This window comes from Salmo salar, chromosome 20, assembly GCF_965601325.2.
Source record: "Salmo salar chromosome 20, fSalSal1, whole genome shotgun sequence".
Taxonomy (NCBI): domain Eukaryota; kingdom Metazoa; phylum Chordata; class Actinopteri; order Salmoniformes; family Salmonidae; genus Salmo; species Salmo salar.
The window spans coordinates 65978666-66006649 of NC_138310.1; the positions used below are offsets into that span (position 1 = coordinate 65978666).

At 47.6% G+C, this 27984-nt stretch overlaps 1 protein-coding gene across 2 annotated transcripts in view; it reads right to left on the bottom strand.

The window, feature by feature from the left end:
- Positions 1-27984, bottom strand: part of igsf9ba (immunoglobulin superfamily, member 9Ba) — a 91258-nt gene that overhangs the window by 38515 nt on the left and 24759 nt on the right. For both annotated transcript variants that reach the window (XM_014162997.3, XM_082966654.1), the window contains exons 2-3: positions 15008-15205; positions 10812-10958 (exon numbers count right to left, since the gene is read on the bottom strand). In XM_014162997.3, the coding sequence (XP_014018472.3) occupies positions 10812-10958; positions 15008-15205 (345 nt within the window). The remainder of the gene's footprint in view (positions 1-10811; positions 10959-15007; positions 15206-27984) is intronic.

Here is a 27984-nt window from a genome sequence, read left to right on the forward strand (position 1 = left end):
ACCATTTTGACAGAGCTTGAAGAATATTGAAAAGAATAATGGGAAAACGTTGCACAAGCCAGGTGCTGAAAGCTCTTAGCGACTTACCCAGAAAGACTCACAGCTGTAATTGCGGCCAAAGGTGAATCTACAAAGTATTGACTCAATATTTCTGTCTGTCTATCATTTTTAATACATTTGCTAAAATGACTAAAAACATGTTTTCATTTTGTCTTTATGGGGTATTGTGTGTAGATTGGTGAGAAAGAAACTCTATGTAATACATTTTGAATTCAGGCTGTAACACAACAAAATGTGGAATAAGTCAAGGGGTATGAATACTTTCTGAAGGCACGAAATATCGGACCAATACGCAGCGTGGTAAGTGTCCATACTTATATTTGTATTTAACCATGAACACTAAACAAAACAAGAAAATGAATGACAGTCCTGTAAGGTACAATGACTATACACAGAGACAACCACCCACAAACACAAGAGAAAATAAACCCATATAAATATGGCCTCCAATTAGAAGCAACGACAACCAGCTGCTTCTAATTGGAGGTTGTTCCCAAAACTAACATAGAAATAGAACAACTAGAAATACGAACATAGAAATACAAAACATAGAACAATACCCAAAAACCCCGACAACACGAAACAAACACACCCCTGCCACGTCCTGACCAAACTACAATAACAAATAACCCCTTTTACTGGTCAGGACATGACAACCACTAGTTATTACCATAAGTATTTATACAGTACCAGTCAAAAGTTTGGACACACCTACTCATTCATGGGGTTTCCTTTATTTTTTACTATTTTCTACATTGTAGAATAATAGTGAACACATCAAAACTATGAAATAACACATTTGGAATCATGTAGTAACCAAAAAAGTGTTAAACAAATAAAAATATATTTTATATTTCAGATTCCTCAAAGTGGCCACCCTTTGCCTTGATGACAGCTTTGCACACTCTTGGCATTCATCATTTGAGTCAATTGGAGGTGTACCTGTGGATGTACTTCAAAGCCTACCTTCAAACTCAGTGCCGCTTTGCTTGACATCATGGGAAAATCAAAATAAATCAACCAAGACCTCAGGAAAAAAATTGTAGACCTCCACAAGTTTGGTTCATCCTTGAGAGCAATTTCTAAACGCCTGAAGGTACCACATTCATCATACAAAAAAATAGTATGCAAGTATAAACACCATAGGACCACGCAGCTGTCATAAAGCTCAGGAAGGAGACGCGTTCTGTCTCCTAGAGATGAACGTACTTTGCTGCGAAAAGTGCAAATCAATCCCAGAAACAGGTACAAAAGTATCTAACCGGCTCAAAAAAATAAAGGGAACACTAAAATAACACATCCTAGATCTGAATGAATGAAATAATCTTATTAAATACTTTTTTCTTTACATAGTTGAATGTGCTGACAACAAAATCACACAAAAATAATCAATGGAAATCCAATTTATCAACCCATGGAGGTCTGGATTTGGAGTCACACTCAAAATTAAAGTGGAAAACCACACTACAGGCTGATCCAACTTTGATGTAATGTCCTTAAAACAAGTCAAAATGAGGCTCAGTAGTGTGTGTGGCCTCCACGTGCCTGTATGACCTCCATACAACGCCTGGGCATGCTCCTGATGAGGTGGCGGATGGTCTCCTGAGGGATCTCCTCCCAGACCTGGACTAAAGCATCTGCCAACTCCTGGACAGTCTGTGGTGCAACGTGGCGTTGGTGGATGGAGCGAGACCTGATGTCCCAGATGTGCTCAATTGGATTCAGGTCTGGCGAACGGGCGGGCCAGTCCATAGCATCATTGCCTTCCTCTTGCAGGAACTGTTGACACACTCCAGCCACATGAGGTCTAGCATTGTCTTGCATTAGGAGGAACCCAGGGCCAACCGCACCAGCATATGGTCTCACAAGGGGTCTGAGGATGTCATCTCGGTACCTAATGGCAGTCAGGCTACCTCTGGCGAGCACATGGAGGGCTGTGCGGCCCCCCAAAGAAATGCTACCCCACACCATGACTGACCCACCGCCAAACCGCTCATGCTGGAGGATGTTGCAGGCAGCAGAACGTTCTCCACGGCCTTCTCCAGACTCTGTCACGTCTGTCACATGTGCTCAGTGTGAACCTGCTTTCATCTGTGAAGAGCATAGGGCGCCAGTGGCGAATTTGCCAATCTTGGTGTTCTCTGGCAAATGCCAAACGTCCTGCACGGTGTTGGGCTGTAAGCACAACCCCCACCTGTGGGCGTTGGGCCCTCATACCACCCTCATGGAGTCTGTTTCTGACCGTTTGAGCAGACACATGCACATTTGTGGCCTGCTGGAGGTCATTTTGCAGGGCTCTGGCAGTGCTCCTCCTGCTCCTTCTTGCACAAAGGCGGAGGTAGCGGTCCTGCTGCTGGGTTGTTGCCCTCCTACGGCCTCCTCCACGTCTCCTGATGTACTGGCCTGTCTCCTGGTAGCGCCTCCATGCTCTGGACACTACGCTGACAGACACAGCAAACCTTCTTGCCACAGCTCGCATTGATGTGCCATCCTGGATGAGCTGCACTACCTGAGCCACTTGTATGGGTTGTAGACTGCATCTCATGCTACCACTAGAGTGAAAGCACCGCCAGCATTCAAAAGTGACCAAAACATCAGCCAGGAAGCATAGGAACTGAGAAGTGGTTTGTGGTCACCACCTGCACAACCACTCCTTTATTGGGGGTGTCTTGCTAATTGCCTATAATTTCCACTTGTTGTCTATTCCATTTGCACAACAGCATGTGAATTTTATTGTCAATCAGTGTTGCTTCCTAAGTGGACAGTTTGATTTCACAGAAGTGTGATTGACTTGGAGTTACATTGGGTTGTTTAAGTGTTCCCTTTACTTTTTTGAGCAGTGTATATCCACAGTAAAACGAGTCCTATATCGACATAACCTGAAAGGCCGCTCAGCAAGGAAGAAGCCACTGCTCCAAAACCGCCATAAAAAAGCCAGACAACGGTTTGCAACTGCACATGGGGACAAAGCTCATACTTTTTGGAGAAATGTCCTCTGGTCTGATGAAACAAAAATAGAACTGTTTGGCCATAATGACCATCGTTATGTTTGGAGGAAAAAGGGGGACGCTTGCAAGCTGAAGAACACCATCCCAACCGTGAAGCACGGGGGTGGCAGCATCATATTGTGGGGGTGCTTTGCTGCAGGAGGGACTGGTGCACTTCACAAAATAGATGGCATCATGAGGGAGGAAAATTATGTGGATATATTGAAGCAACATCTCAAGACATCAGTCAGGAAGTTAAAGCTTGGTGGCAAATGGGTCTTCCCAATGGACAATGACCCCAAGCATACTTCCACAATTGTGTCAAAATGGCTTAAGGACAACAAAGTCAAGTTATTGGAGTGGCCATCATAAAGCCCTGACCTCAATCCCATAGAAAATTTGTGGGCAGAACTGAAAAAGCGTGTGTGTGCAAGGAGGCCTACAAACCTGACTCAGTTACACCAGCTCTGTCAGGAGGAATGGGCCAAAATTCCCCCAACTTATTGTGGGAAGCTTGTGGAAGGCTACCCGAAACATTTGACGAGTTTCAGAAGAAAGGTCTTTGTTTCTGGCCATTTGAGCCTGTAATCGAACCCACAAATACTGATGCTCCAGATACTCAACTAGTCTAAAGAAGGCCAGTTTTATTGCTTCTTTAATCAGAACAACCGTTTTCAGCTGTGCTAACATAATTGCAAAAGGGTTTTCTAATGATCAATTAGCCTTTTAAAATGATACATTTGGATTAGCTAACACAGGAGTGATGGTTGCTGATAATGGGCCTCTGTACGCCTATGTAGATATTCCATAAAAAATCTGCCACTTCCAGCTACAATAGTCATTTACAACATTGACAATGTCTTCACTGTATTTCTGATCAATTTTATGTTATTTTAATAGACAAAAAAATAGTTTTTCTTTCAAAAACAAGGACATTTCTAAGTGACCCCAAACTTTTGAACGATAGTGTATATTCCATTTTTTTTTATTTTGTTAGCTATATTATTTTAGACATTGATTACTGCACTGTTGGGTAGAGCTCTTAAGTTAAGCATTTCACTGTACATCTGCATGTGACAATAAAACTGAACTGAATTTAGCTGAAGAGAGGATCACACTCTCTCTACCAAAGTGGGTCATGGCTAGCCGATGGGAGTCTTGTCTTCACTTCTAATTGAACACACACCTGGTGTGGAGTAAACAAACACACAAATTAGCATCTCTAGAGACCTGCCTCTCCATCTTGGCCCCTCACTGCACAGTAATCCTGTATAGAGGCTACCAGAGACTACCATTAAGGAACTTTCAGGCAGTAGTTTTGAAAGTAGCACTCACGTGCCAAAACAAGTCCCCTAAAATTGTGAACAATTGGGCACAACATCATCCATTTCCATTTTCAATTTCGTATGATATGTTACATCATGCTGGATCGTATGATATGTTACGTCCTGCTGGATCGTATGATATGTTACGTCCTGCTGGATCGTATGATATGTTACGTCCTGCTGGATCGTATGATATGTTACATCCTGCTGGATCGTATGATATGTTACGTCCTGCTAGATCGTATGATATGTTACGTCCTGCTGGATCGTATGATATGTTACGTCCTGCTGGATCGTATGATATGTTACGTCCTGCTGGATCGTATGATATGTTACGAATGTGCTTAAGATCCCGTTCGATCTCTTTAACAGCTGTTCTAGGCATTCTCTCAATTACTTATTTGGGTATTGTCGTTCTGTAATGTTACTACAGTATATTCATTTTTGCACATTAAGCAACCAGCTCTGGTTTTTGTAGTGATTTACAATGCAAGTGTGCTTTATGCGCAACCATATTGTGGATTGTGGTGTAGATTATTTTCTATGAACAGGTCTACATCTTTGATTCACATCTATAATGTGGTTTAGATGACCTAACATTCATTTACACTAAGTAGGTGGCAAACAGGAGGTGGCATTTACTGTGAGTGGATTGGGTGACAGGGGAGTTCTTTCCGCCCATTATCAGGTACAACACATCAGTACGTGTCACCAAGTGGGGAATTTAGGAGATGTTCTACAAAAAGCCAAGTTGAGCATCACATTCTCGCCCTACTTTGATAATTTTCACGTCTTCTTTATTCCTGGATTCAGTTGCTTCTGTATTCACACCACTCTCCTCTGTAGACCTTTCCACACGAGCAGATGGCCTCCATAGAGCGCCATACCTGCTCCCCGACATCTCTCCTTCTCACTCTGATTCTCTGCCTTCCTCTATTTCTCCCTCATTCTCGCCATCTCTCTTTCTCCCGCTCCCTGGAAGACTGCACAGTTTTTACACAGTTTTTCTTTGATTTCCCTTTATGAGCAGATTTCAGACAAAATTAACATTTACAGTATAGAGCCAGCCAGAGTGGGAGAGAGAGCATCTTTTCCCCGAGGACTGCTACTTACAGCACGAAAGGATCATCATGCATTTTTATCGAATTGCAGCATATATTTAGCCCTTTACTGTTTACTGTACTCTACTTTCCATCCGCAACCCAACAACAATTTTCCCTCAAGGCACCAAGAGATCCCCTTAAGACTATTTGTCTCTGAAGTTACTGCAGCTGTGTGAGCTGACATGCACAATCTCTCACTCTCTGTGTCTCTCACTTATGTATTCTCTCGCACTATCCAAAAGCTGCTGATTTATTAGCATACTGCTAACTGATACTAAATTAAGAAGAGAGGAGAGGAGAGGAGAGGAGAGGAGAGGAGAGGAGAGGAGAGGAGAGGAGAGGAGAGGAGAGGAGAGGAGAGGAGAGGAGAGGAGAGGAGAGGAGAGGAGAGGAGGCACCACAGTGAACTCTCTGTCTTTCGGGCACAAGGTCTTGCCATCTGACACCTGCCACTGAGTGGGCATGAATCCTCTTTCTGTTTGGCAGGAAGTAGAGGGCAGCAAACAGGAACTCAAAGCAGGGAGTGTATCATATGTAGATTCCACTGGCCACAGGAAATGGCTGCCTTTAGTATCTGTGATGAAGCCTGGCCAGGAGAGCACCTGCCTTCCCAACAGAGACCCTTTGAGAGGACAAGCAGCCATGACGAGGCCTCTGAATGTCAATTCAACACACAGATGTCTCAAAATAAGCACAAACACTGCCAGCCATTTTGATCTGGCTCTTTCAGTAGACATGAGAGCTTGGCTTCAGGTACAGCCCCAACAGTCCCGATTGGGAAAACAAGGCAATAGCCTTATGCTCTGCACCTTTGCCATTACACTTCCGTAAACAAGGTATAGACAAACAAAATATTTAAAAAATATTTGAACTCAAACACCAAAACTGGTTCCAACACAAAGGATAATGACACATCAAACACGTTATCCAGACAACTCAGTGATTGTGTAAAGGTCTGGCAGTAGGGGAGGGGGAGAGCATAGGCGAGTGAATGAGTAAGCGAGTGAGTTGAGCGTGAACACTGATGAGGACGGCCATAGAGACGCAGTGTGCCCGCTTGCACAGGAAGCCATTCAAACCAAACAAACACAGATGTTCACACACTCCCTCCCACCCCCCTAGAGGCTGCGCAGGTGACACTCCCTGGCAGGGCAACCGTGAGTGTAACTCAGTAGATAGGGAACTCATTTAGCCACAGCCAAATGCACACCCACCATTACCCACCCACCATTACACACCCACCATTACACACCCACCATTACACACCCATCATTACACACCCACCATTACACACCCACCATTACACACCCACCATTACACACACATGCATAAGCGCGCGCACACTGAACCGTTGAAATACTGAGACATGTACCCTTACATGCTGACCACACCGCTCACGTCGTGTGCGCGAGAGTTGCAAAATGAATTTCAAACATACATGTTATTCATTTATTGCACCCACACCCACATCTGCGTTGCCAACGAGCTTCTGCGTTGCCAAGCACTAAAATAGAAGTCAGTTCTATTTGTGACGCTGAACGTGGTGCAAGTCCTGCCTCTCCCATCTTCTCATTGGTTTATAGAAGCAGATTCCCACGTGCCATCTCCTCATTGGTTATACCCACGTGGGTGATTGAAAGATGAACTGAGTTCGGGCGGTCGTCGTGGTAACTATGAAAGTTAGATGCCAATCACCATATAAGTTCAAAGATGAAAAAGCCTGGAAGGAGGAGAGATGACTAGAAACGATTCGGTTGACCGTTTTATGTGTGGATTATTGTCGGAGTAGAGGACCTTGTGCATTTCAGGTAAAATAACAACTCAATGTTTATATCCCAGGACAAATTAGCTAGCAACAGCAAGCTAGCTAAACAGGACAAATGAGTTAGCAACTGCAAGCTAGCTAGCTAAATTGCCATAAATGTTTAATGCTTTTCGACCTGTCCCCAAATTAATATAATTGGTTCAGAGTTTGTTTTGATATTTCAACCGGCGTGTCATGATCGCGTTTGGTGTGGGGGGACAAAATCTATTTGCACACGATGGCACACGCATGCACACGCACGCACACGGCCAGTTTGGGTACGGTGTAACACACATGCAAATGTTCTCACATACAAATACACAGTGTGTAGATGCATGCTTGCACACACAGACACATTGGTAGTCTCCCTGTTCTTAATCTACCTTTTCAGTTTCATAGTGACCATCAGGTTTACAGTGAACCTCATCCAATGTCAAGTAAACTGTATATGCATTTAAAATCAGTTACAGATTAGAAAGTTCCTGATGAGAATATGCATGAGCCTCACACAGACAGTGAGCATAAGTTCAAACCAAAAATACCTTTTGAGTGTGTGAATCTGACAGTATAAACTGCAAACTGTCACTAATAATATCTTCAGTCCTTGTGAGGTGTCTATCTGGAGGGAAAAAACACTGTTTAATGTTAAAACATGACTCTAACGAGACGACTGCATTTAGTCGAACCCATTATTTTCAAATGCCTGCATCATATGGAGAAATAACTACCCACCGCTATCCAGCCGGAGGACGGCCAAATAAGAGATGTATTGTATCTGAATAACACCAGCAGAGAGACCAAAATAATTGGAATGAACAGATATGCTGCAGCTACACTTTAGCATCTGTGGCCCTGCAAACCGAATTGAATACGGCAACGTGCAATTAAATTATATTACATTTCTCCAAGACAAGTATTTTTTATTGTCTATTATAACATCAGACAAAATGAATAAAATCAGAACCCATCAGAAAATATGAATATAAAACCGATTTGGTTTTCAGAAGATGAAATAGTAAAGATCATGAGCATCATTGTAAGTTGACTCTAGGTCTTGAACAGAACCATGCATTTAGAGAGATGGGACATAGAGGGTTCTGCATGATTCTTCAACATTCTATGACAGCCATGTTAGTGCCCCATTAACAAGACATAGATAATATCTAAATAACGCTATGTAACTGAATGTCTAGAATAATTATTATTTTTTTAATTCTAAAAGCTAGCCCAGCTCTGTAAATACATGGTTCTGGTCTTGAACAATGTACTGGAACACATTACATAGCTAGAAGCAGCTAGCCGCTAACCCACTGGGGCCTTCCTGTGAAGTGCAAACGTGCTGATTTCTTTTCCCGCCTGGTCATCAGTTTGATTGCTCCCAGACTATTCCAGACATTCCCTGCCGGAACTGTGTTAAGCAGGCCACAATCAATTCCCCTTCTTACTAGTCTCTCATCCCTTTATCCCCAAGGCAATCTGAAATGTGTCTGTCTGTGCGATGTTCCTGAAAACAGCTGTTTTAATTGACACAAGGGTTGGGTAGATTACTTTCTAAATGTAATCCGTTACAGTTACTAGTTAGCTGTTCAAAATGCCTTGCACTTCTTGAATTCAACCATTATTGGGTTCAAATACACATTTAGATTTGCGAACAGCCATCCACAACAACCACAATCTGTAAGGTGCAAATAGCTAAATGAGAGAGCAGCAGTGTGATTTACATCAATGCGCTATGTAGATATCAATAATAAGTGATATCCGTATCGCCGTAGACTACACCACTGCTGTCATCCTTACCTCCAAGTGTTTATTCAAGTTGGATAATCTTTGGATGCCGACAGCAGTCGCACCATTGGAAGACATAGCTTGGACTGTAGCCTACAAAAGCCTATTCATGCTCTTTTCCAGCGATCCAACACATTTGGTCATCATAGTGGTCTCTGACTTCTGGTCAGACTCGCTCAGGTGAACAAACTTAAACTTGTGTATTTTTTCAATGCTGATTTGAATGTCATTGAGAAAACAGAGAAGTGTAAATGTTTTTTTCCACAAACATTCTTTCTGAATTAAAAAGTAATCCTCAACGTAATCATGTAGTTTTTCAAAAGTATCTGTAATTTGATCACAATATTTTTGCAGGTAACGTAACTGATTACAGTTGCTGTTTTTTTGTAATCCCTTACATGTTATGGATTACATGTAATCCGTTACTCCCCAACCCTGTCCGGGGGTATCATCGGATGGGGCCACAGTGTCTTCTGATCCCTCCTGTCTCAGCCTCCAGTATTTATGCTGCAGTAGTTTATGTGTCGGGGGGCTAGGGTCAGTCTGTTACATCTGGAGTATTTCTCTTGTCTTATCCGGTGTCCTGTGTGTATTTAAATATGCTCTCTCTAATTCTCTCTTTCTCTCTTTCTGTCTTTCTCTCGGAGGACCTGAGCCCTAGGACCATGCCTCAGGACTACCTGGTATGATGACTCCTTGCTGTCCCCAGTCCACCTGGCCGTGCTGCTGCTCCAGTTTCAACTGTTCTGCCTGCGGCTATGGAACCCTGACCTGTTCACCGGACGTGCTTGTTGCACCCTCGACAACTACTATGATTATTATTATTTGACCATGCTGGTCATTTATGAACATTTTAACATTTTAACATCTTGACTATGTTCTGTTATAATATCCACCCTGCACAGCCAGAAGAGGACTGGCCACCCCTCATAGCCTGGTTCCTCTCTAGGTTTCTTCCTAGGTTTTTGGCCTTTCTAGGGAGTTTTTCCTAGGGAGTTTTTCCTAGCCACCGTGCTTCTTTCACATGCTTTGCTTGCTGTTTGGGGTTTTAGGCTGGGTTTCTGTACAGCACTTTGAGAATATCAGCTGATGTACGAAGGGCTATATAAAAATAAATTTGATTTTGATTTGAACCCTGATTGCCACTCATCAGAGCTTTAGCATCACATAATAAACATAGATAGAGTGACTACAAGGAAAAGGCCATAAATCATGAAAACAATTATTTTGGGGGACAAATTATTTTACAGTACCACATAGAATCACTAAAAATCCAAACATCGCCCAAGTGATAAAACAAATCAGCACGCACACAGTAAATCTGAAATCTCAGACAGACAAGTCATTGTCACCATCTGAATGCTGAATCAGAGAGAAGGAATGTTCTGACAAAATCTTCAGAATGTAGTTAGCTACAGTATAGCTATCTGAGGCAGACCAATTAAAACTGTTGAGGCATGGAATGTAAGCAACCTATGAGGTGAACATTGTCATGAATCACTCGAGCACACACATCTGACGAGATTACACTGTAGAAACACATTCCCTATATTGGGTCCCAATTCCAAAGCTACCTACCACACTCCAATCGGTTGGTGCTGACAGTAAAGTGACAGTGAAGTGAAACAAAAGGCACCCTATTCCCTATATAGTGCAATACTTTTGACCAGAGCCATATGAGCCCTGGTCAAAAGCTGTGCACTACATAGGGAATAGGCTGCCATTTGGGACGCAGGCAGTGACTCACCATTGACTGTGAGCTGCACCCAGCTGCCATTGTGGAAGGTGTTGTATTGCTGCTCCAGCATCAGAACCCTACACTCGTACCAGCCCTGGTCCTCTGAGCGCACTGGGTCAATCTGAAGAGACGCCTTCCCATGCAGGCTGGCTCTACCTGGGGTGGGAGAGAAGAACACAGGGAGGGTCAGGAGTCAGGACCATAGAATTTGAGTAGATCCAAACGGTACACCCAAAATGGCCAGCAGTGTACCCAAAGAGCACCATGAACATGGACACCAATCAGTGTGATGCGCATATCTAAACATGGATGAAGCTAACACAGCTTTTTCATTATTCCCCTGACTGTTCAATTCATTAATGACACTACAGTGTCACACGCAGAACCCACACCAACATACTAACATACCGCTGACACAGACATCACACAGCAGACGCAGACGTAGCTAATCTGCCAATAGCATCTTCTCTGGGTCTCTGTGGCCTGAGATGGTGCTGTTAGATAACCCCTAACCTATCCAGTTTAATTACAGATGGCTTCAATATAAAGAATGCTAATGCAAATGATCAAGGTCAGGGGGATTTGATTTGACCCAAAATGAAAATGATTGGATTTGAATTTGAGCTGTTCACAATGCATACTACTTCGCAAACGCTCACAATAAACAAATGATCAACAGACCCTGGCCAGAGGAGAGCTGCTTGCCAGTATTAGGATTAATGGATAACATTACCTGGAGGGCAAGATCTCTCTGTCCCCCCCTCTCTCTCGCTCACTCTCTCTCTCTCTCCTCTCCCTCTCTCTCTCCTCTCCCTCTCTCTCTCCCCCAGCTCCCCACAGCTACCTGATGAAGCACAGGGCTTGGAATAGGAAAGCACTCAATGTCAATAGTGAAAAAGACTGTCTTTTCTTTGAAAGCTCAGGAGATAAAGAGGAAATCTAAAAGTAGGAAGTCATGTCACAGAGAATGAGCGAAGTTGAGGAAACCAGGCATGTTGAAATCTGTCTCACAGCTTCCAACCCACTGCACCAACACGGCTTCTGCTACAGCCCTGACAGTCGAGCCGGATGAACAGACTGAAACACTCTCTCCTCTGTTAGAGCCGTGCCCTGGAACAAAGATCCTTTTCCACAATTTGTTAGGTTACAGCCTTATTCTAAAATCGATTAAATCGTTTTTTCCCTCATCAATCTCCCACAATACCCCATAATGACAAAGCAAAAACAGGTTTTTAGAAAAATGTGCACATTTATAAAAAAAATAAAATAATAATATCACATTTACATAAGTATTCAGACCCTTTACTCGGTACTTTGTTGAAGCACTTTTGGCAATGATTACAGCCTTGAGTCTCCATGGGTGTGACGCTAAAAGATTGGCACACCTGTATTTGGGGAGTTTCTTTCATTCTTCTCTGCAGATCCTCTTAAGCTCTGTCAGGTTGGATGGGGAGCTATTTTCAGGTCTCTCCAGAGATGTTTGATCGGGTTCAAGTCCGGGCTCTGGCTGGGCCACTCAAAGACATTCAGAGACTTGTCCCAAAGACACGCCTGATTTGTCTTGGCTGTGCTTAGGGACGTTGTCCTGTTGGAAGGTGAACCTTCGCCCCAGTCTGAGGTCCTGAGTGCTCTGGAGCAGGTTTTCATCAAGGATCTCTCTGTACTGCTCTGTTCATATTTCCCTCGATCCTGACTAGTCTCCCAGTCCCTGCCGCTGAAAAACATCCCCACAGCATGATGCTGCCACCACCATGCTTCACTGTAGGGATGTTGCCAGTTTTCCTCCAGATGTGACGCTTGGTATTCAGGCCAAAGAGTTCAATCTTGGTTTCATCAGACCAGAGAATCTTGTTTCTCATAGTCTGAGAGTCTTTAGGTGCCTTTTAGCAAACTCCAAGCGGGCTGTCATATGCCTTTTACTGAGGAGTGACTTCCATCTGGCCACTCTACCATAAAAGCCTGATTGGTGGACTGCTGCAGAGATGGTTGTCCTTCTGGAAGGTTCTCCTATCTCCACAGAGGAACTGTGGAGCTCTGTCAGAGTGACCATCAGGTTCTTGGTCACCTCCCTGACTGCGGCCCTTCTCCCCTGATTGCTCAGTTTGGCCAGGCAGCCAACTCTAGGAAGAGTCTAGGTGGTTCCAAACTTCTTCCATTTAAGAATGACGGAGGCCACTGTGTTCTTGGGGACCTTCAATGCTGCAGAAATGTTTTGGTACCCTTCCCCAGATCTGTTCCTCGATACAATCCTGTCTCAGAGCTCTACGGACAATTCTTCCGACCTCATGACTTGGTTTTTGCTCTGACATGCACTGTCAACTGTGGGACCTTACATAGCACAGGTGTGTGCCTTTCCAAATCATGTCCAATCAATTGAATTTACCACAAGTGGATTCCAATCAAGTTGTAGAAACATCTCAAGGATGATCAATGGAAACAGGATGCACCTGAGCTCAATTTTGAGTCTCATAGCAAAGGGTCTGAATACTTATGTAAATCAGGTATTTGTGTTTTCAAGTTTTTATAAATTTGCGAACATTTTCACTGTGTCATTATGGGTTATTGTGTGTAGATTGCTGATATTCTTTTTTTTTAAATCCATTTTAGAATGAGGCTGTAACGTAACAAAATGTGGAAAAAGTCAAAAGGTCTGAATACTTTCCGAATGCAATGTATGTCCTGTAAGTACTATTGCTTGTTTGTTCATTTTGAATGTCAGGTAAACATATTGGTGTCGAGGGCGGGCTGGATTGGTCTTCCAGCTGCGCTGCATATAGATGCAATAGATAGCCTCTCCCCGGGACGGCTGCCATACCTGGGGAAGAAAATGGCGGGTTTTTGTTGAGCAGGAAATCGATAAGGCAAAGGGAAGAAGGTAGAGGGAAGGGGGAGACTGCAGTCTTGCAGTAATAACGCAAGGCTTTAAAAGTCAGGTCTATTTTTGCCTGGGTGATGAAGTGCTGAGTGGTGTGAGTAGTGGCGTGAAGGGTAGGGATCGACCTCAGGTTCAATCTGTCACCGAGTGAGAGTTGTGCTGTAAACAGAGTTAACAATACTGTATCCACATCAAGACCAGCCCTTCCAGGGCATTCACACATACTGTAATCTAACACTACTGCTGCCCTCTGGGTTTGTTCATATCACACATGGGCTTCGATCCATTGCACTGCTGCAATAGCTATGGAGAGAGCAGAGGAGAGAAGAGCTAAAGAGAGCCATGCAGCTAAACTTTCAGTTCTTTAAAGACCATAATCCCTCTGCAGGCTTTTCCCTGGCTCTGATTGGAGGAGAGACTGGGAATTGGGTTTGGGAGATGTAAGACCAGCCTAGCCCCAAAAAACTAAATATCATACAGTATCTGAATTATTGATTGTTTCTTTGCTTGAGTTGGTGCAAAAATAGCTTATTTTAAATGTTAGATTTGCATATCACCTTGGGCAACTGGCTAACACACTAGAGGAGGAGCACTCCATTTCTTTCTTGCACTGAATAAGACATTTGCCGAAGCGTAATACTCAGTCGAAAAGTAAAAGTCTGTATTTTCCCTGCAAGAGAGAGGTTTGCCACCCCCAATCCACTTTAACATAAATACAACCTATATACAATGTGAACCATAACATCATTATTCAACAGCATCTAAGATAGAATCCCTTGTAAAAGATAAGGTCATAGTGGAATTACAAAATAGACTGCAGTCTTCAGCTATGCCGATGTAAAGCTCACAGACACAGAGAGTCATGAGAAGCTAGCTTACCCCCACATACGAGCTCTGCTACTGTAAAAGGCAATCCGAAACCTCTCATCTCCATCATGAATGCATTTAGACCCAGAAATATAGGCTAAATACAGTACATCAAGACCCAGAAATATAGGCTGAACACAGTACATTGACTGCCTTGCAGGACTAGCCAGTCTAGCCGGGCAATGACAGTACATTTAGTCTCTGTTCCACCCAGATTAATTATTTATTTGGTGAGAAATGGGAAATGGGGATTCATGGGAATAGCTAGCCAGGCAGATCTTAAAAAGTATGTGTGTGTGTGTGTTTGTGTGTGTGCGTGTGTTAGGCAGCAGGCCACTCTGGCATGAGGAGGTTGGAACGCTTGGCTCTTACCGGTGTACTATGGGTCAACATGAGGAGAGTGGAAGGCTCTTAACGGTGTACTCTGGGTCAACATCAGGAGAGTGGAAGGCTTGGTTCTTACCGGTGTACTCTGGGTCGACATGAGGAGGGTGGAAGCGGAAGCTGATGAAGAAGGGGATGGGCACTCCGAACTTGAACCACTCCACCACATAGGGGGGCTGCTGGCCGTCCAGGGGAGGGGACACGTCACATCCCAGGATCACGCTCTCTCCAGCGCGCGCCGTCAAAAACCGGGGCTCCTCTCTCACTCCGTGGGGACCTGGGGGGAATAACCGGAGAGGGTATTTTAACCAAAGAGCAGAGTGTCTCTTAGAGAAGGTGGGAGGTAACAGTACAGTACATGTGCTGTACTGTTCTGTTCTCTACCACTACAGCTGTGCTGTGCTGACCAAACAGAAGACATTGTTGCTTAGTTGCCCAATGCCTATAAAACAGGCCATGTAGCTCATCAAAAGTAAGATTTAGCGTCCCTGCCTACAGTGTTGGTGGCCCTTGTAGGTACTTCCATGGTTCTAGTACAGGACAGTCTGACTCTGTACAGTTCCTGTGTCGTCATCTCTCCTGGTGAGAGCGAGTTCTGTCTGAGGCGTAGGTCACCTACAGTACTATAACTTGCCAGGCCCAGGCAGTTCCATTGATCAGAGCTGGCTGCTGCTCATATGGGCTTTACTGTGAGCGCTACCAGGGCTGGGCTGGCGTTTAGCCACGGATGTCCAGGCACACTACCGAGGGTTGACCTATTGGACGGCTGAAAGGTCAGCCTACCTGCCTCAGCAGAACACTCACTCTGGGAATGGATTTTGTCCAGCTGCCTCCCCACCTCTGCTCTCATTGAGCCAGCTTGGATCTCTGGATCCCATCCAACAGACTGAGTATGGCCGCCCCTCCGCCCTCTCTCCCCTCGCCCTGGGGGGAACATCGCTTCAGGGATCAAGAGACATGCTAACGATTCACTCTCCAGAAATACTGGCTGAATAACTTTCATTAACACTATCACTTGCATTATGGCTGCTAATGTTTTCAGGAAGTACAGCATCCAAGTTTAGTAGTGGCAAAGAAAGGCTACGCCTCAGGATGGGGAAAAGGTAGCAGTACGATTCTCAAGGTAGGTTTCTGTAATGGAACTCATGCCTTGTGTTGTGTGTGTAAATCATTGTCAGTGTTGTGTAAAATATGAAGTGCTACGGTTGCCATTGTTCCTTTACAATTAAACACCCTCAACTTAAAACCCCAAATATTTTCTCCCATTCCTTTTCTTTCAGTGATAATGCCTCTTTACCTCTATTACAGGCTCCACCCCTGAAGGTCCTATGCATCAGTCAGTGATTGTGTTTACCAGTTTAATCTGCTTTATCCGGTGGAAGAGTTAATCCACTTTATTTGATTTAGCCAGCACAGCTTTTGGATTGAAACAGAGCAGAATTAATCAAATTACACTTTTTGTTAAAGTGGAGCCGTGGTCTACCAGTCACGGGCCTTAGTCCTGGAATCTGCCATTGTGTCTCTCTGGTAAGCCATGCAAAAAACAGCAGTGTAAAAATCCATGGCTTAGTGTTAATGACCAGCCCACTGGAACATGTGCCATACGCCGAGAAACTGGACCTTGCACATGACCACAGTACAGCCTGTAGCTAAGACCTAAAGCCAAAGCTAAACAAACCAGTAACACAGCCTACACAAGCATTACAAAATATACGGAGGCTAAGTAGCCTACAAGCCTGACTCAAAGAGACCACTTACAGGGAAGGGAATGAGTAAAGAGCACCAATAATTGCTATCTAAAGCTAAATATACATATACTTATCATGCTTATTGAAAGTAAAAATGTGGCACTTTCAGTGTAAATTCTAACTGGTAATGGTATAAAGGAACAACGGACACACACTGTAATAAGATGCAGGAAATAGAAGGAGAACATCAGTAGCATCAGTTGCATCTGATGCATCAGTGACAGAGAGGACTGAGTGAGAGGAGACTGAGTGGTGATGGCTGGAGGGAGGTAGACATGGTAGAGGAGACTGAGTGGTGATGGCTGGAGGGCTGTAGTCATGGTAGAGGAGACTGAGTGGTAATGGCTAGAGGGAGGTAGACATGGTAGAAGAGACTGAGTGGTAATGGCTGGAGGGAGGTAGACATGGTAGAGGAGACTGAGTGGTGATGGCTGGAGGGCTGTAGTCATGGTAGAGGAGACTGAGTGGTAATGGCTGGAGGGCTGTAGTCATGGTAGAGGAGACTGAGTGGTAATGGCTGGAGGAAGGTAGACATGGTAGAGGAGACTGAGTGGTAATGGCTGGAGGGAGGTAGACATGGTAAAGGGGACTGAGTGGTAATGGCTGGAGGGCTGTAGTCATGGTAGAGGAGACTGAGTGGTGATGGCTGGAGGGAGGTAGACATGGTAGAGGAGACTGAGTGGTGATGGCTGGAGGGAGGTAGACATGGTAGAGGAGACTGAGTGGTGATGGCTGGAGGGAGGTAGACATGGTAGAGGAGACTGAGTGGTAATGGCTGGAGGGAGGTAGACATGGTAGAGGAGACTGAGTGGTGATGGCTGGAGGGAGGTAGACATGGTAGAGGAGACTGAGTGGTGATGGCTGGAGGGAGGTAGACATGGTAAAGGGGACTGAGTGGTGATGGCTGTCTTCTGATCCCTCCTGTCTCAGCCTCCAGTATTTATGCTGCAGTAGTTTATGTGTCAGGGGGCTAGGGTCAGTCTGTTACATCTGGAGTATTTCTCTTGTCTTATCCGGTGTCCTGTGTGAATTTAAATATGCTCTCTCTAATTCTCTCTCTCTTTCTGTCTTTCTCTCGGAGGACCTGAGCCCTAGGACCATGCCTCAGGACTACCTGGTATGATGACTCCTTGCTGTCCCCAGTCCACCTGGCCGTGCTGCTGCTCCAGTTTCAACTGTTCTGCCTGCGGCTATGGAACCCTGACCTGTTCACCGGACGTGCTTGTTGCACCCTCGACAACTACTATGATTATTATTATTTGACCATGCTGGTCATTTATGAACATTTTAACATCTTGACCATGTTCTGTTATAATATCCACCCTGCACAGCCAGAAGAGGACTGGCCACCCCTCATAGCCTGGTTCCTCTCTAGGTTTCTTCCTAGGTTTTTGGCCTTTCTAGGGAGTTTTTCCTAGGGAGTTTTTCCTAGCCACCGTGCTTCTTTCACATGCATTGCTTGCTGTTTGGGGTTTTAGGCTGGGTTTCTGTACAGAACTTTGAGATATCAGCTGATGTACGAAGGGCTATATAAATAAATTTGATTTGATTTTGATTTGAGGGAGGTAGACATGGTAGAGGAGACTGAGTGGTGATGGCTGGAGGGAGGTAGACATGGTAGAGAGGACTGAGTGGTGATGGCTGGAGGGCTGTAGTCATGGTAGAGGGGACTGAGTGGTAATGGCTGGAGGGAGGTAGACATGGTCAAGGGGACTGAGTGGTGATGGCTGGAGGGAGGTAGACATGGTAGAGGAGACTGAGTGGTGATGGCTGGAGGACTGAGTGAGAGGAGACTGAGTGTTGATGGCTGGAGGGAGGTAGACATGGTAGAGGAGACTGAGTGGTAATGGCTGGAGGGAGGTAGACATGGTAGAGGAAACTGAGTGGTGATGGCTGGAGGGCTGTAGGCATGATAGAGGAGACTGAGTGGTGATGGCTGGAGGAAGGTAGACATGGTAGAGGAGACTGAGTGGTAATGGCTGGAGGGAGGTAGACATGGTAGAGGGGACTGAGTGGTGATGGCTGGAGGGAGGTAGACACGGTAGAGGAGACTGAGTGGTGATGGCTGGAGGGAGGTAGACATGGTAGAGGGGACTGTGTGGTGATGGCTGAAGGGCTGTAGTCATGGTAGAGGAGACTGAGTGGTAATGTCTGGAGGGAGGTAGACATGGTAGAGGAGACTGAGTGGTGATGGCTGGAGGGAGGTAGACATGGTAGAGGTGACTGAGTGGTGATGGCTGGAGGGAGGTAGACATGGTAGAGGTGACTGAGTGGTGATGGCTGGAGGGCTGTAGTCATGGTAGAGGAGACTGAGTGGTAATGTCTGGAGAGAGGTAGACATGGTAGAGGAGACTGAGTGGTGATGGCTGGAGGGAGGTAGACATGGTAAAGGAGACTGAGTGGTGATGGCTGAAGGGTGGTAAACATGGTAGAGGGGACTGAGTGGTGATGGCTGGAGGACTGAGTGAGAGGAGACTGAGTGGTGATGGCTGGAGGGAGGTAGAGATGGTAGAGGAGACTGAGTGGTGATGGCTGGAGGGTGGTAGATATGGTCGAAAAGACTGAGTGGTGATGGCTGGAGGGCTGTAGTCATGGTAGAGGAGAATGAGTGGTGCTGGCTGGAGGGAGGTAGACATGGTAGAGAGGTCTGAGTGGTGATGGCTGGAGGGCTGTAGTCATGGTAGAGGAGACTGAGTGGTGATGGCTGGAGGGTGGTAGACATGGTAGAGGAGACTGAGTGGTGATGGCTGGAGGGCTGTAGTCATGGTAGAGGGGACTGAGTGGTGATGGCTGGAGGGAGGTAGACATGGTAGAGAAGACTGAGTGTTGATGGCTGGAGGACTGAGTGAGAGGAGACTGAGTGGTGATGGCTGGAGGGTGATAGACATGGTAGAGGAGACTGAGTTGTGATGGCTGGCGGGGTGGTAGACATGGTAGAGGAGACTGAGTGGTGATGGCTGGAGGGTGGTAGACATGGTAGAGGAGAGTGAGTGGTGATGGCTGGAGGGCGGTAGACATGGTAGAGGAGAGTGAGTGGTGATGGCTGGAGGGCGGTAGACATGGTAGAGGAGACTGAGTGGTGATGGCTGGAGGGTGGTAGACATGGTAGAGGAGACTGAGTGGTGATGGCTGGAGGGCTGTAGTCATGGTAGAGGGGACTGAGTGGTGATGGCTGGAGGGAGGTAGACATGGTAGAGAAGACTGAGTGTTGATGGCTGGAGGACTGAGTGAGAGGAGACTGAGTGGTGATGGCTGGAGGGCTGTAGTCATGGTAGAGGAGACTGAGTGGTGATGGCTGGAGGGCGGTAGACATGGTAGAGGAGACTGAGTGGTGATGGCTGGAGGGAGGTAGACATGGTAGAGGAGACTGAGTGGTGATGGCTGGAGGGAGGTAGACATGGTAGAGGAGACTGAGTGGTAATGGCTGGAGGGAGGTAGACATGGTAGAGGAGACTGAGTGGTGATGGCTGGAGGGAGGTAGACATGGTAGAGGAGACTGAGTGGTGATGGCTGGAGGGAGGTAGACATGGTAAAGGAGACTGAGTGGTGATGGCTGAAGGGTGGTAAACATGGTAGAGGGGACTGAGTGGTGATGGCTGGAGGACTGAGTGAGAGGAGACTGAGTGGTGATGGCTGGAGGGAGGTAGAGATGGTAGAGGAGACTGAGTGGTGATGGCTGGAGGGTGGTAGATATGGTCGAAAAGACTGAGTGGTGATGGCTGGAGGGCTGTAGTCATGGTAGAGGAGAATGAGTGGTGCTGGCTGGAGGGAGGTAGACATGGTAGAGAGGTCTGAGTGGTGATGGCTGGAGGGCTGTAGTCATGGTAGAGGAGACTGAGTGGTGATGGCTGGAGGGTGGTAGACATGGTAGAGGAGACTGAGTGGTGATGGCTGGAGGGCTGTAGTCATGGTAGAGGGGACTGAGTGGTGATGGCTGGAGGGAGGTAGACATGGTAGAGAAGACTGAGTGTTGATGGCTGGAGGACTGAGTGAGAGGAGACTGAGTGGTGATGGCTGGAGGGTGATAGACATGGTAGAGGAGACTGAGTTGTGATGGCTGGCGGGGTGGTAGACATGGTAGAGGAGACTGAGTGGTGATGGCTGGAGGGTGGTAGACATGGTAGAGGAGAGTGAGTGGTGATGGCTGGAGGGCGGTAGACATGGTAGAGGAGAGTGAGTGGTGATGGCTGGAGGGCGGTAGACATGGTAGAGGAGACTGAGTGGTGATGGCTGGAGGGTGGTAGACATGGTAGAGGAGACTGAGTGGTGATGGCTGGAGGGCTGTAGTCATGGTAGAGGGGACTGAGTGGTGATGGCTGGAGGGAGGTAGACATGGTAGAGAAGACTGAGTGTTGATGGCTGGAGGACTGAGTGAGAGGAGACTGAGTGGTGATGGCTGGAGGGCTGTAGTCATGGTAGAGGAGACTGAGTGGTGATGGCTGGAGGGCGGTAGACATGGTAGAGGAGACTGAGTGGTGATGGCTGGAGGGAGGTAGACATGGTAGAGGAGACTGAGTGGTGATGGCTGGAGGGAGGTAGACATGGTAGAGGAGACTGAGTGGTAATGGCTGGAGGGAGGTAGACATGGTAGAGGAGACTGAGTGGTGATGGCTGGAGGGAGGTAGACATGGTAGAGGAGACTGAGTGGTGATGGCTGGAGGGAGGTAGACATGGTAAAGGGGACTGAGTGGTGATGGCTGTCTTCTGATCCCTCCTGTCTCAGCCTCCAGTATTTATGCTGCAGTAGTTTATGTGTCAGGGGGCTAGGGTCAGTCTGTTACATCTGGAGTATTTCTCTTGTCTTATCCGGTGTCCTGTGTGAATTTAAATATGCTCTCTCTAATTCTCTCTCTCTTTCTGTCTTTCTCTCGGAGGACCTGAGCCCTAGGACCATGCCTCAGGACTACCTGGTATGATGACTCCTTGCTGTCCCCAGTCCACCTGGCCGTGCTGCTGCTCCAGTTTCAACTGTTCTGCCTGCGGCTATGGAACCCTGACCTGTTCACCGGACGTGCTTGTTGCACCCTCGACAACTACTATGATTATTATTATTTGACCATGCTGGTCATTTATGAACATTTTAACATCTTGACCATGTTCTGTTATAATATCCACCCTGCACAGCCAGAAGAGGACTGGCCACCCCTCATAGCCTGGTTCCTCTCTAGGTTTCTTCCTAGGTTTTTGGCCTTTCTAGGGAGTTTTTCCTAGGGAGTTTTTCCTAGCCACCGTGCTTCTTTCACATGCATTGCTTGCTGTTTGGGGTTTTAGGCTGGGTTTCTGTACAGAACTTTGAGATATCAGCTGATGTACGAAGGGCTATATAAATAAATTTGATTTGATTTTGATTTGAGGGAGGTAGACATGGTAGAGGAGACTGAGTGGTGATGGCTGGAGGGAGGTAGACATGGTAGAGAGGACTGAGTGGTGATGGCTGGAGGGCTGTAGTCATGGTAGAGGGGACTGAGTGGTAATGGCTGGAGGGAGGTAGACATGGTCAAGGGGACTGAGTGGTGATGGCTGGAGGGAGGTAGACATGGTAGAGGAGACTGAGTGGTGATGGCTGGAGGACTGAGTGAGAGGAGACTGAGTGTTGATGGCTGGAGGGAGGTAGACATGGTAGAGGAGACTGAGTGGTAATGGCTGGAGGGAGGTAGACATGGTAGAGGAAACTGAGTGGTGATGGCTGGAGGGCTGTAGGCATGATAGAGGAGACTGAGTGGTGATGGCTGGAGGAAGGTAGACATGGTAGAGGAGACTGAGTGGTAATGGCTGGAGGGAGGTAGACATGGTAGAGGGGACTGAGTGGTGATGGCTGGAGGGAGGTAGACACGGTAGAGGAGACTGAGTGGTGATGGCTGGAGGGAGGTAGACATGGTAGAGGGGACTGTGTGGTGATGGCTGAAGGGCTGTAGTCATGGTAGAGGAGACTGAGTGGTAATGTCTGGAGGGAGGTAGACATGGTAGAGGAGACTGAGTGGTGATGGCTGGAGGGAGGTAGACATGGTAGAGGTGACTGAGTGGTGATGGCTGGAGGGAGGTAGACATGGTAGAGGTGACTGAGTGGTGATGGCTGGAGGGCTGTAGTCATGGTAGAGGAGACTGAGTGGTAATGTCTGGAGAGAGGTAGACATGGTAGAGGAGACTGAGTGGTGATGGCTGGAGGGAGGTAGACATGGTAAAGGAGACTGAGTGGTGATGGCTGAAGGGTGGTAAACATGGTAGAGGGGACTGAGTGGTGATGGCTGGAGGACTGAGTGAGAGGAGACTGAGTGGTGATGGCTGGAGGGAGGTAGAGATGGTAGAGGAGACTGAGTGGTGATGGCTGGAGGGTGGTAGATATGGTCGAAAAGACTGAGTGGTGATGGCTGGAGGGCTGTAGTCATGGTAGAGGAGAATGAGTGGTGCTGGCTGGAGGGAGGTAGACATGGTAGAGAGGTCTGAGTGGTGATGGCTGGAGGGCTGTAGTCATGGTAGAGGAGACTGAGTGGTGATGGCTGGAGGGTGGTAGACATGGTAGAGGAGACTGAGTGGTGATGGCTGGAGGGCTGTAGTCATGGTAGAGGGGACTGAGTGGTGATGGCTGGAGGGAGGTAGACATGGTAGAGAAGACTGAGTGTTGATGGCTGGAGGACTGAGTGAGAGGAGACTGAGTGGTGATGGCTGGAGGGTGATAGACATGGTAGAGGAGACTGAGTTGTGATGGCTGGCGGGGTGGTAGACATGGTAGAGGAGACTGAGTGGTGATGGCTGGAGGGTGGTAGACATGGTAGAGGAGAGTGAGTGGTGATGGCTGGAGGGCGGTAGACATGGTAGAGGAGAGTGAGTGGTGATGGCTGGAGGGCGGTAGACATGGTAGAGGAGACTGAGTGGTGATGGCTGGAGGGTGGTAGACATGGTAGAGGAGACTGAGTGGTGATGGCTGGAGGGCTGTAGTCATGGTAGAGGGGACTGAGTGGTGATGGCTGGAGGGAGGTAGACATGGTAGAGAAGACTGAGTGTTGATGGCTGGAGGACTGAGTGAGAGGAGACTGAGTGGTGATGGCTGGAGGGTGATAGACATGGTAGAGGAGACTGAGTTGTGATGGCTGGCGGGGTGGTAGACATGGTAGAGGAGACTGAGTGGTGATGGCTGGAGGGTGGTAGACATGGTAGAGGGGACTGAGTGGTGATGGCTGGAGGACTGAGTGAGAAGAGACTGAGTGGTGATGGCTGAAGGGTGGTAGACATTGTAGAGGGGACTGAGTGGTGATGGCTGGAGGGCTGTAGTCATGGTAGAGGGGACTGAGTGGTGATGGCTGAAGGGTGGTAGACATGGTAGCGTGGACTGAGTGGTGATGGCTGAAGTGTGGTAGACATGGTAGAGGAGACTGAGTGGTGATGGCTGGAGGGTGGTAGACATGGTAGAGGAGACTAAGTGGTGATGGCTGGAGGGCAGTAGACATGGTAGAGGGGACTGAGTGGCGATGGCCAGAGGACTGAGTGAGAGGAGACTGAGTGGTGATGGCTGGAGGGAGGTAGACATGGTAGATTAGACTGAGTGGTGATGGCTGGAGGGTGGTAGATATGGTCGAAAAGACTGAGTGGTGATGGCTGGAGGGCTGTAGTCATGGTAGAGGAGACTGAGTGGTGCTGGCTGGAGGGAGGTAGACATGGTAGAGAGGTCTGAGTGGTCATGGCTGGAGGGCTGTAGTCATGGTAGAGGAGACTGAGTGGTGATGGCTGGAGGGTGGTAGACATGGTAGAGGAGACTGAGTGGTGATGGCTGGAGGGCTGTAGTCATGGTAGAGGGGACTGAGTGGTGATGGCTGGAGGGAGGTAGACATGGTAGAGAAGACTGAGTGTTGATGGCTGGAGGACTGAGTGAGAGGAGACTGAGTGGTGATGGCTGGAGGGTGATAGACATGGTAGAGGAGACTGAGTTGTGATGGCTGGCGGGGTGGTAGACATGGTAGAGGAGACTGAGTGGTGATGGCTGGAGGGTGGTAGACATGGTAGAGGAGACTGAGTGGTGATGGCTGGAGGGAGGTAGACATGGTGGAGGAGACTGAGTGGTGATGGCTGGAGGGTGGTAGATATGGTCGAAAAGACTGAGTGGTGATGGCTGGAGGACTGAGTGAGAGGAGACTGAGTGGTGATGGCTGGAGGGTGATAGACATGGTAGAGGAGACTGAGTTGTGATGGCTGGCGGGGTGGTAGACATGGTAGAGGAGACTGAGTGGTGATGGCTGGAGGGTGGTAGACATGGTAGAGGAGAGTGAGTGGTGATGGCTGGAGGGCGGTAGACATGGTAGAGGAGACTGAGTGGTGATGGCTGGAGGGAGGTAGACATGGTGGAGGAGACTGAGTGGTGATGGCTGGAGGACTGAGTGAGAGGAGACTGAGTGGTGATGGCTGGAGGGTGATAGACATGGTAGAGGAGACTGAGTGGTGATGGCTGGAGGGTGGTAGACATGGTAGAGGAGACTGAGTGGTGATGGCTGGAGGGCGGTAGACATGGTAGAGGAGACTGAGTTGTGATGGCTGGCGGGGTGGTAGACATGGTAGAGGAGACTGAGTGGTGATGGCTGGAGGGTGGTAGACATGGTAGAGGAGACTGAGTGGTGATGGCTGGAGGGCGGTAGACATGGTAGAGGAGACTGAGTGGTGATGGCTGGAGGGAGGTAGACATGGTGGAGGAGACTGAGTGGTGATGGCTGGAGGGTGGTAGATATGGTCGAAAAGACTGAGTGGTGATGGCTGGAGGACTGAGTGAGAGGAGACTGAGTGGTGATGGCTGGAGGGTGATAGACATGGTAGAGGAGACTGAGTTGTGATGGCTGGCGGGGTGGTAGACATGGTAGAGGAGACTGAGTGGTGATGGCTGGAGGGTGGTAGACATGGTAGAGGAGAGTGAGTGGTGATGGCTGGAGGGCGGTAGACATGGTAGAGGAGACTGAGTGGTGATGGCTGGAGGGAGGTAGACATGGTGGAGGAGACTGAGTGGTGATGGCTGGAGGGTGGTAGATATGGTCGAAAAGACTGAGTGGTGATGGCTGGAGGACTGAGTGAGAAGAGACTGAGTGGTGATGGCTGAAGGGTGGTAGACATTGTAGAGGGGACTGAGTGGTGATGGCTGGAGGGCTGTAGTCATGGTAGAGGGGACTGAGTGGTGATGGCTGAAGGGTGGTAGACATGGTAGCGTGGACTGAGTGGTGATGGCTGAAGTGTGGTAGACATGGTAGAGGAGACTGAGTGGTGATGGCTGGAGGGTGGTAGACATGGTAGAGGAGACTAAGTGGTGATGGCTGGAGGGCAGTAGACATGGTAGAGGGGACTGAGTGGCGATGGCCGGAGGACTGAGTGAGAGGAGACTGAGTGGTGATGGCTGGAGGGAGGTAGACATGGTAGATTAGACTGAGTGGTGATGGCTGGAGGGTGGTAGATATGGTCGAAAAGACTGAGTGGTGATGGCTGGAGGGCTGTAGTCATGGTAGAGGAGACTGAGTGGTGCTGGCTGGAGTGAGGTAGACATGGTAGAGAGGTCTGAGTGGTCATGGCTGGAGGGCTGTAGTCATGGTAGAGGAGACTGAGTGGTGATGGCTGGAGGGTGGTAGACATGGTAGAGGAGACTGAGTGGTGATGGCTGGAGGGCTGTAGTCATGGTAGAGGGGACTGAGTGGTGATGGCTGGAGGGAGGTAGACATGGTAGAGAAGACTGAGTGTTGATGGCTGGAGGACTGAGTGAGAGGAGACTGAGTGGTGATGGCTGGAGGGTGATAGACATGGTAGCGGAGACTGAGTTGTGATGGCTGGCGGGGTGGTAGACATGGTAGAGGAGAGTGAGTGGTGATGGCTGGAGGGCGGTAGACATGGTAGAGGAGACTGAGTGGTGATGGCTGGAGGGAGGTAGACATGGTGGAGGAGACTGAGTGGTGATGGCTGGAGGGTGGTAGATATGGTCGAAAAGACTGAGTGGTGATGGCTGAAGGGCTGTAGTCATGGTAGAGGAGACTGAGTGGTGCTGGCTGGAGGGAGGTAGACATGGTAGAGAAGACTGAGTGTTGATGGCTGGAGGGCTGTAGTCATGGTAGAGGAGACTGAGTGGTGATGGCTGGAGGGTGGTAGACATGGTAGAGGAGACTGAGTGGTGATGGCTGGAGGGATGTAGTCATGGTAGAGGGGACTGAGTGTGATGGCTGGAGGGAGGTAGACATGGTAGAGAAGACTGAGTGTTGATGGCTGGAGGACTGAGTGAGAGGAGACTGAGTGGTGATGGCTGGAGGGTGATAGACATGGTAGAGGAGACTGAGTTGTGATGGCTGGAGGGGTGGTAGACATGGTAGAGGAGACTGAGTGGTGATGGCTGGAGGGTGGTAGACATGGTAGAGGAGACTGAGTGGTGATGGCTGGAGGGCGGTAGACATGGTAGAGGAGACTGAGTGGTGTTGGCTGGAGGGAGGTAGACATGGTGGAGGAGACTGAGTGGTGATGGCTGGAGGGTGGTAGACATGGTAGAGGAGACTGAGTAGTGATGGCTGGAGGGAGGTAGACATGGTAGAGGAGACTGAGTAGTGATGGCTGGAGGGTGGTAGACATGGTGCCACTGCTCCACAGAATGTAAACACCACGATCTAATGCGCTTGTGTGATAAGCTGTTCCCCCCACTCTGCTTCTGTCACACAACAAAATCACATGAGCCCTGCAGGACCCGACCTGGACTAATTAATTCTCCTTCACTCTGTCAGTTTACACCATACCCACTTAAGATCTTACTCTGAACTGACTTTGAAGAGCTATACATGCATTAACTAATTCAGTCTCCATTGAAATTGTTGCTAACTTGTTGAGTCGATCACATTTAGCCTTCACCTTTACACACGCCTTAACACCCCTATTTATAACACATTCATAACATATTAGTTGTGCAGCATACATTACACATCCCATATTTCGATCATAGACTACTCCTATCTCCTCTTAGTTTTCACAGCACCCTTTTACTGTGTGTTGTAGCTGCCTAATGACTGGATCTATTTTCAGAAAACGAATCTATTCAGTTGGAGTCAGTCTGTGATGGACAACACTGTATTTTTCTGTAGAAGACTTATCAGAGAATTCAATACTCAGTTACCTGAAATTGTGCCCTCTTCTATCAATTAAAAATATTTTTATTGACTCAACATGTGTCTTCCACACTAATAGATTATAAGGCATCTAGATCGTTTGGATTACTTATGAGGTGATAATCAACTGTATCCCCGAGCAAGAGAAAAGCAATACATGACATGGGCTACTTTACAAACACTGGTTAAGCTAAATGAGCCTC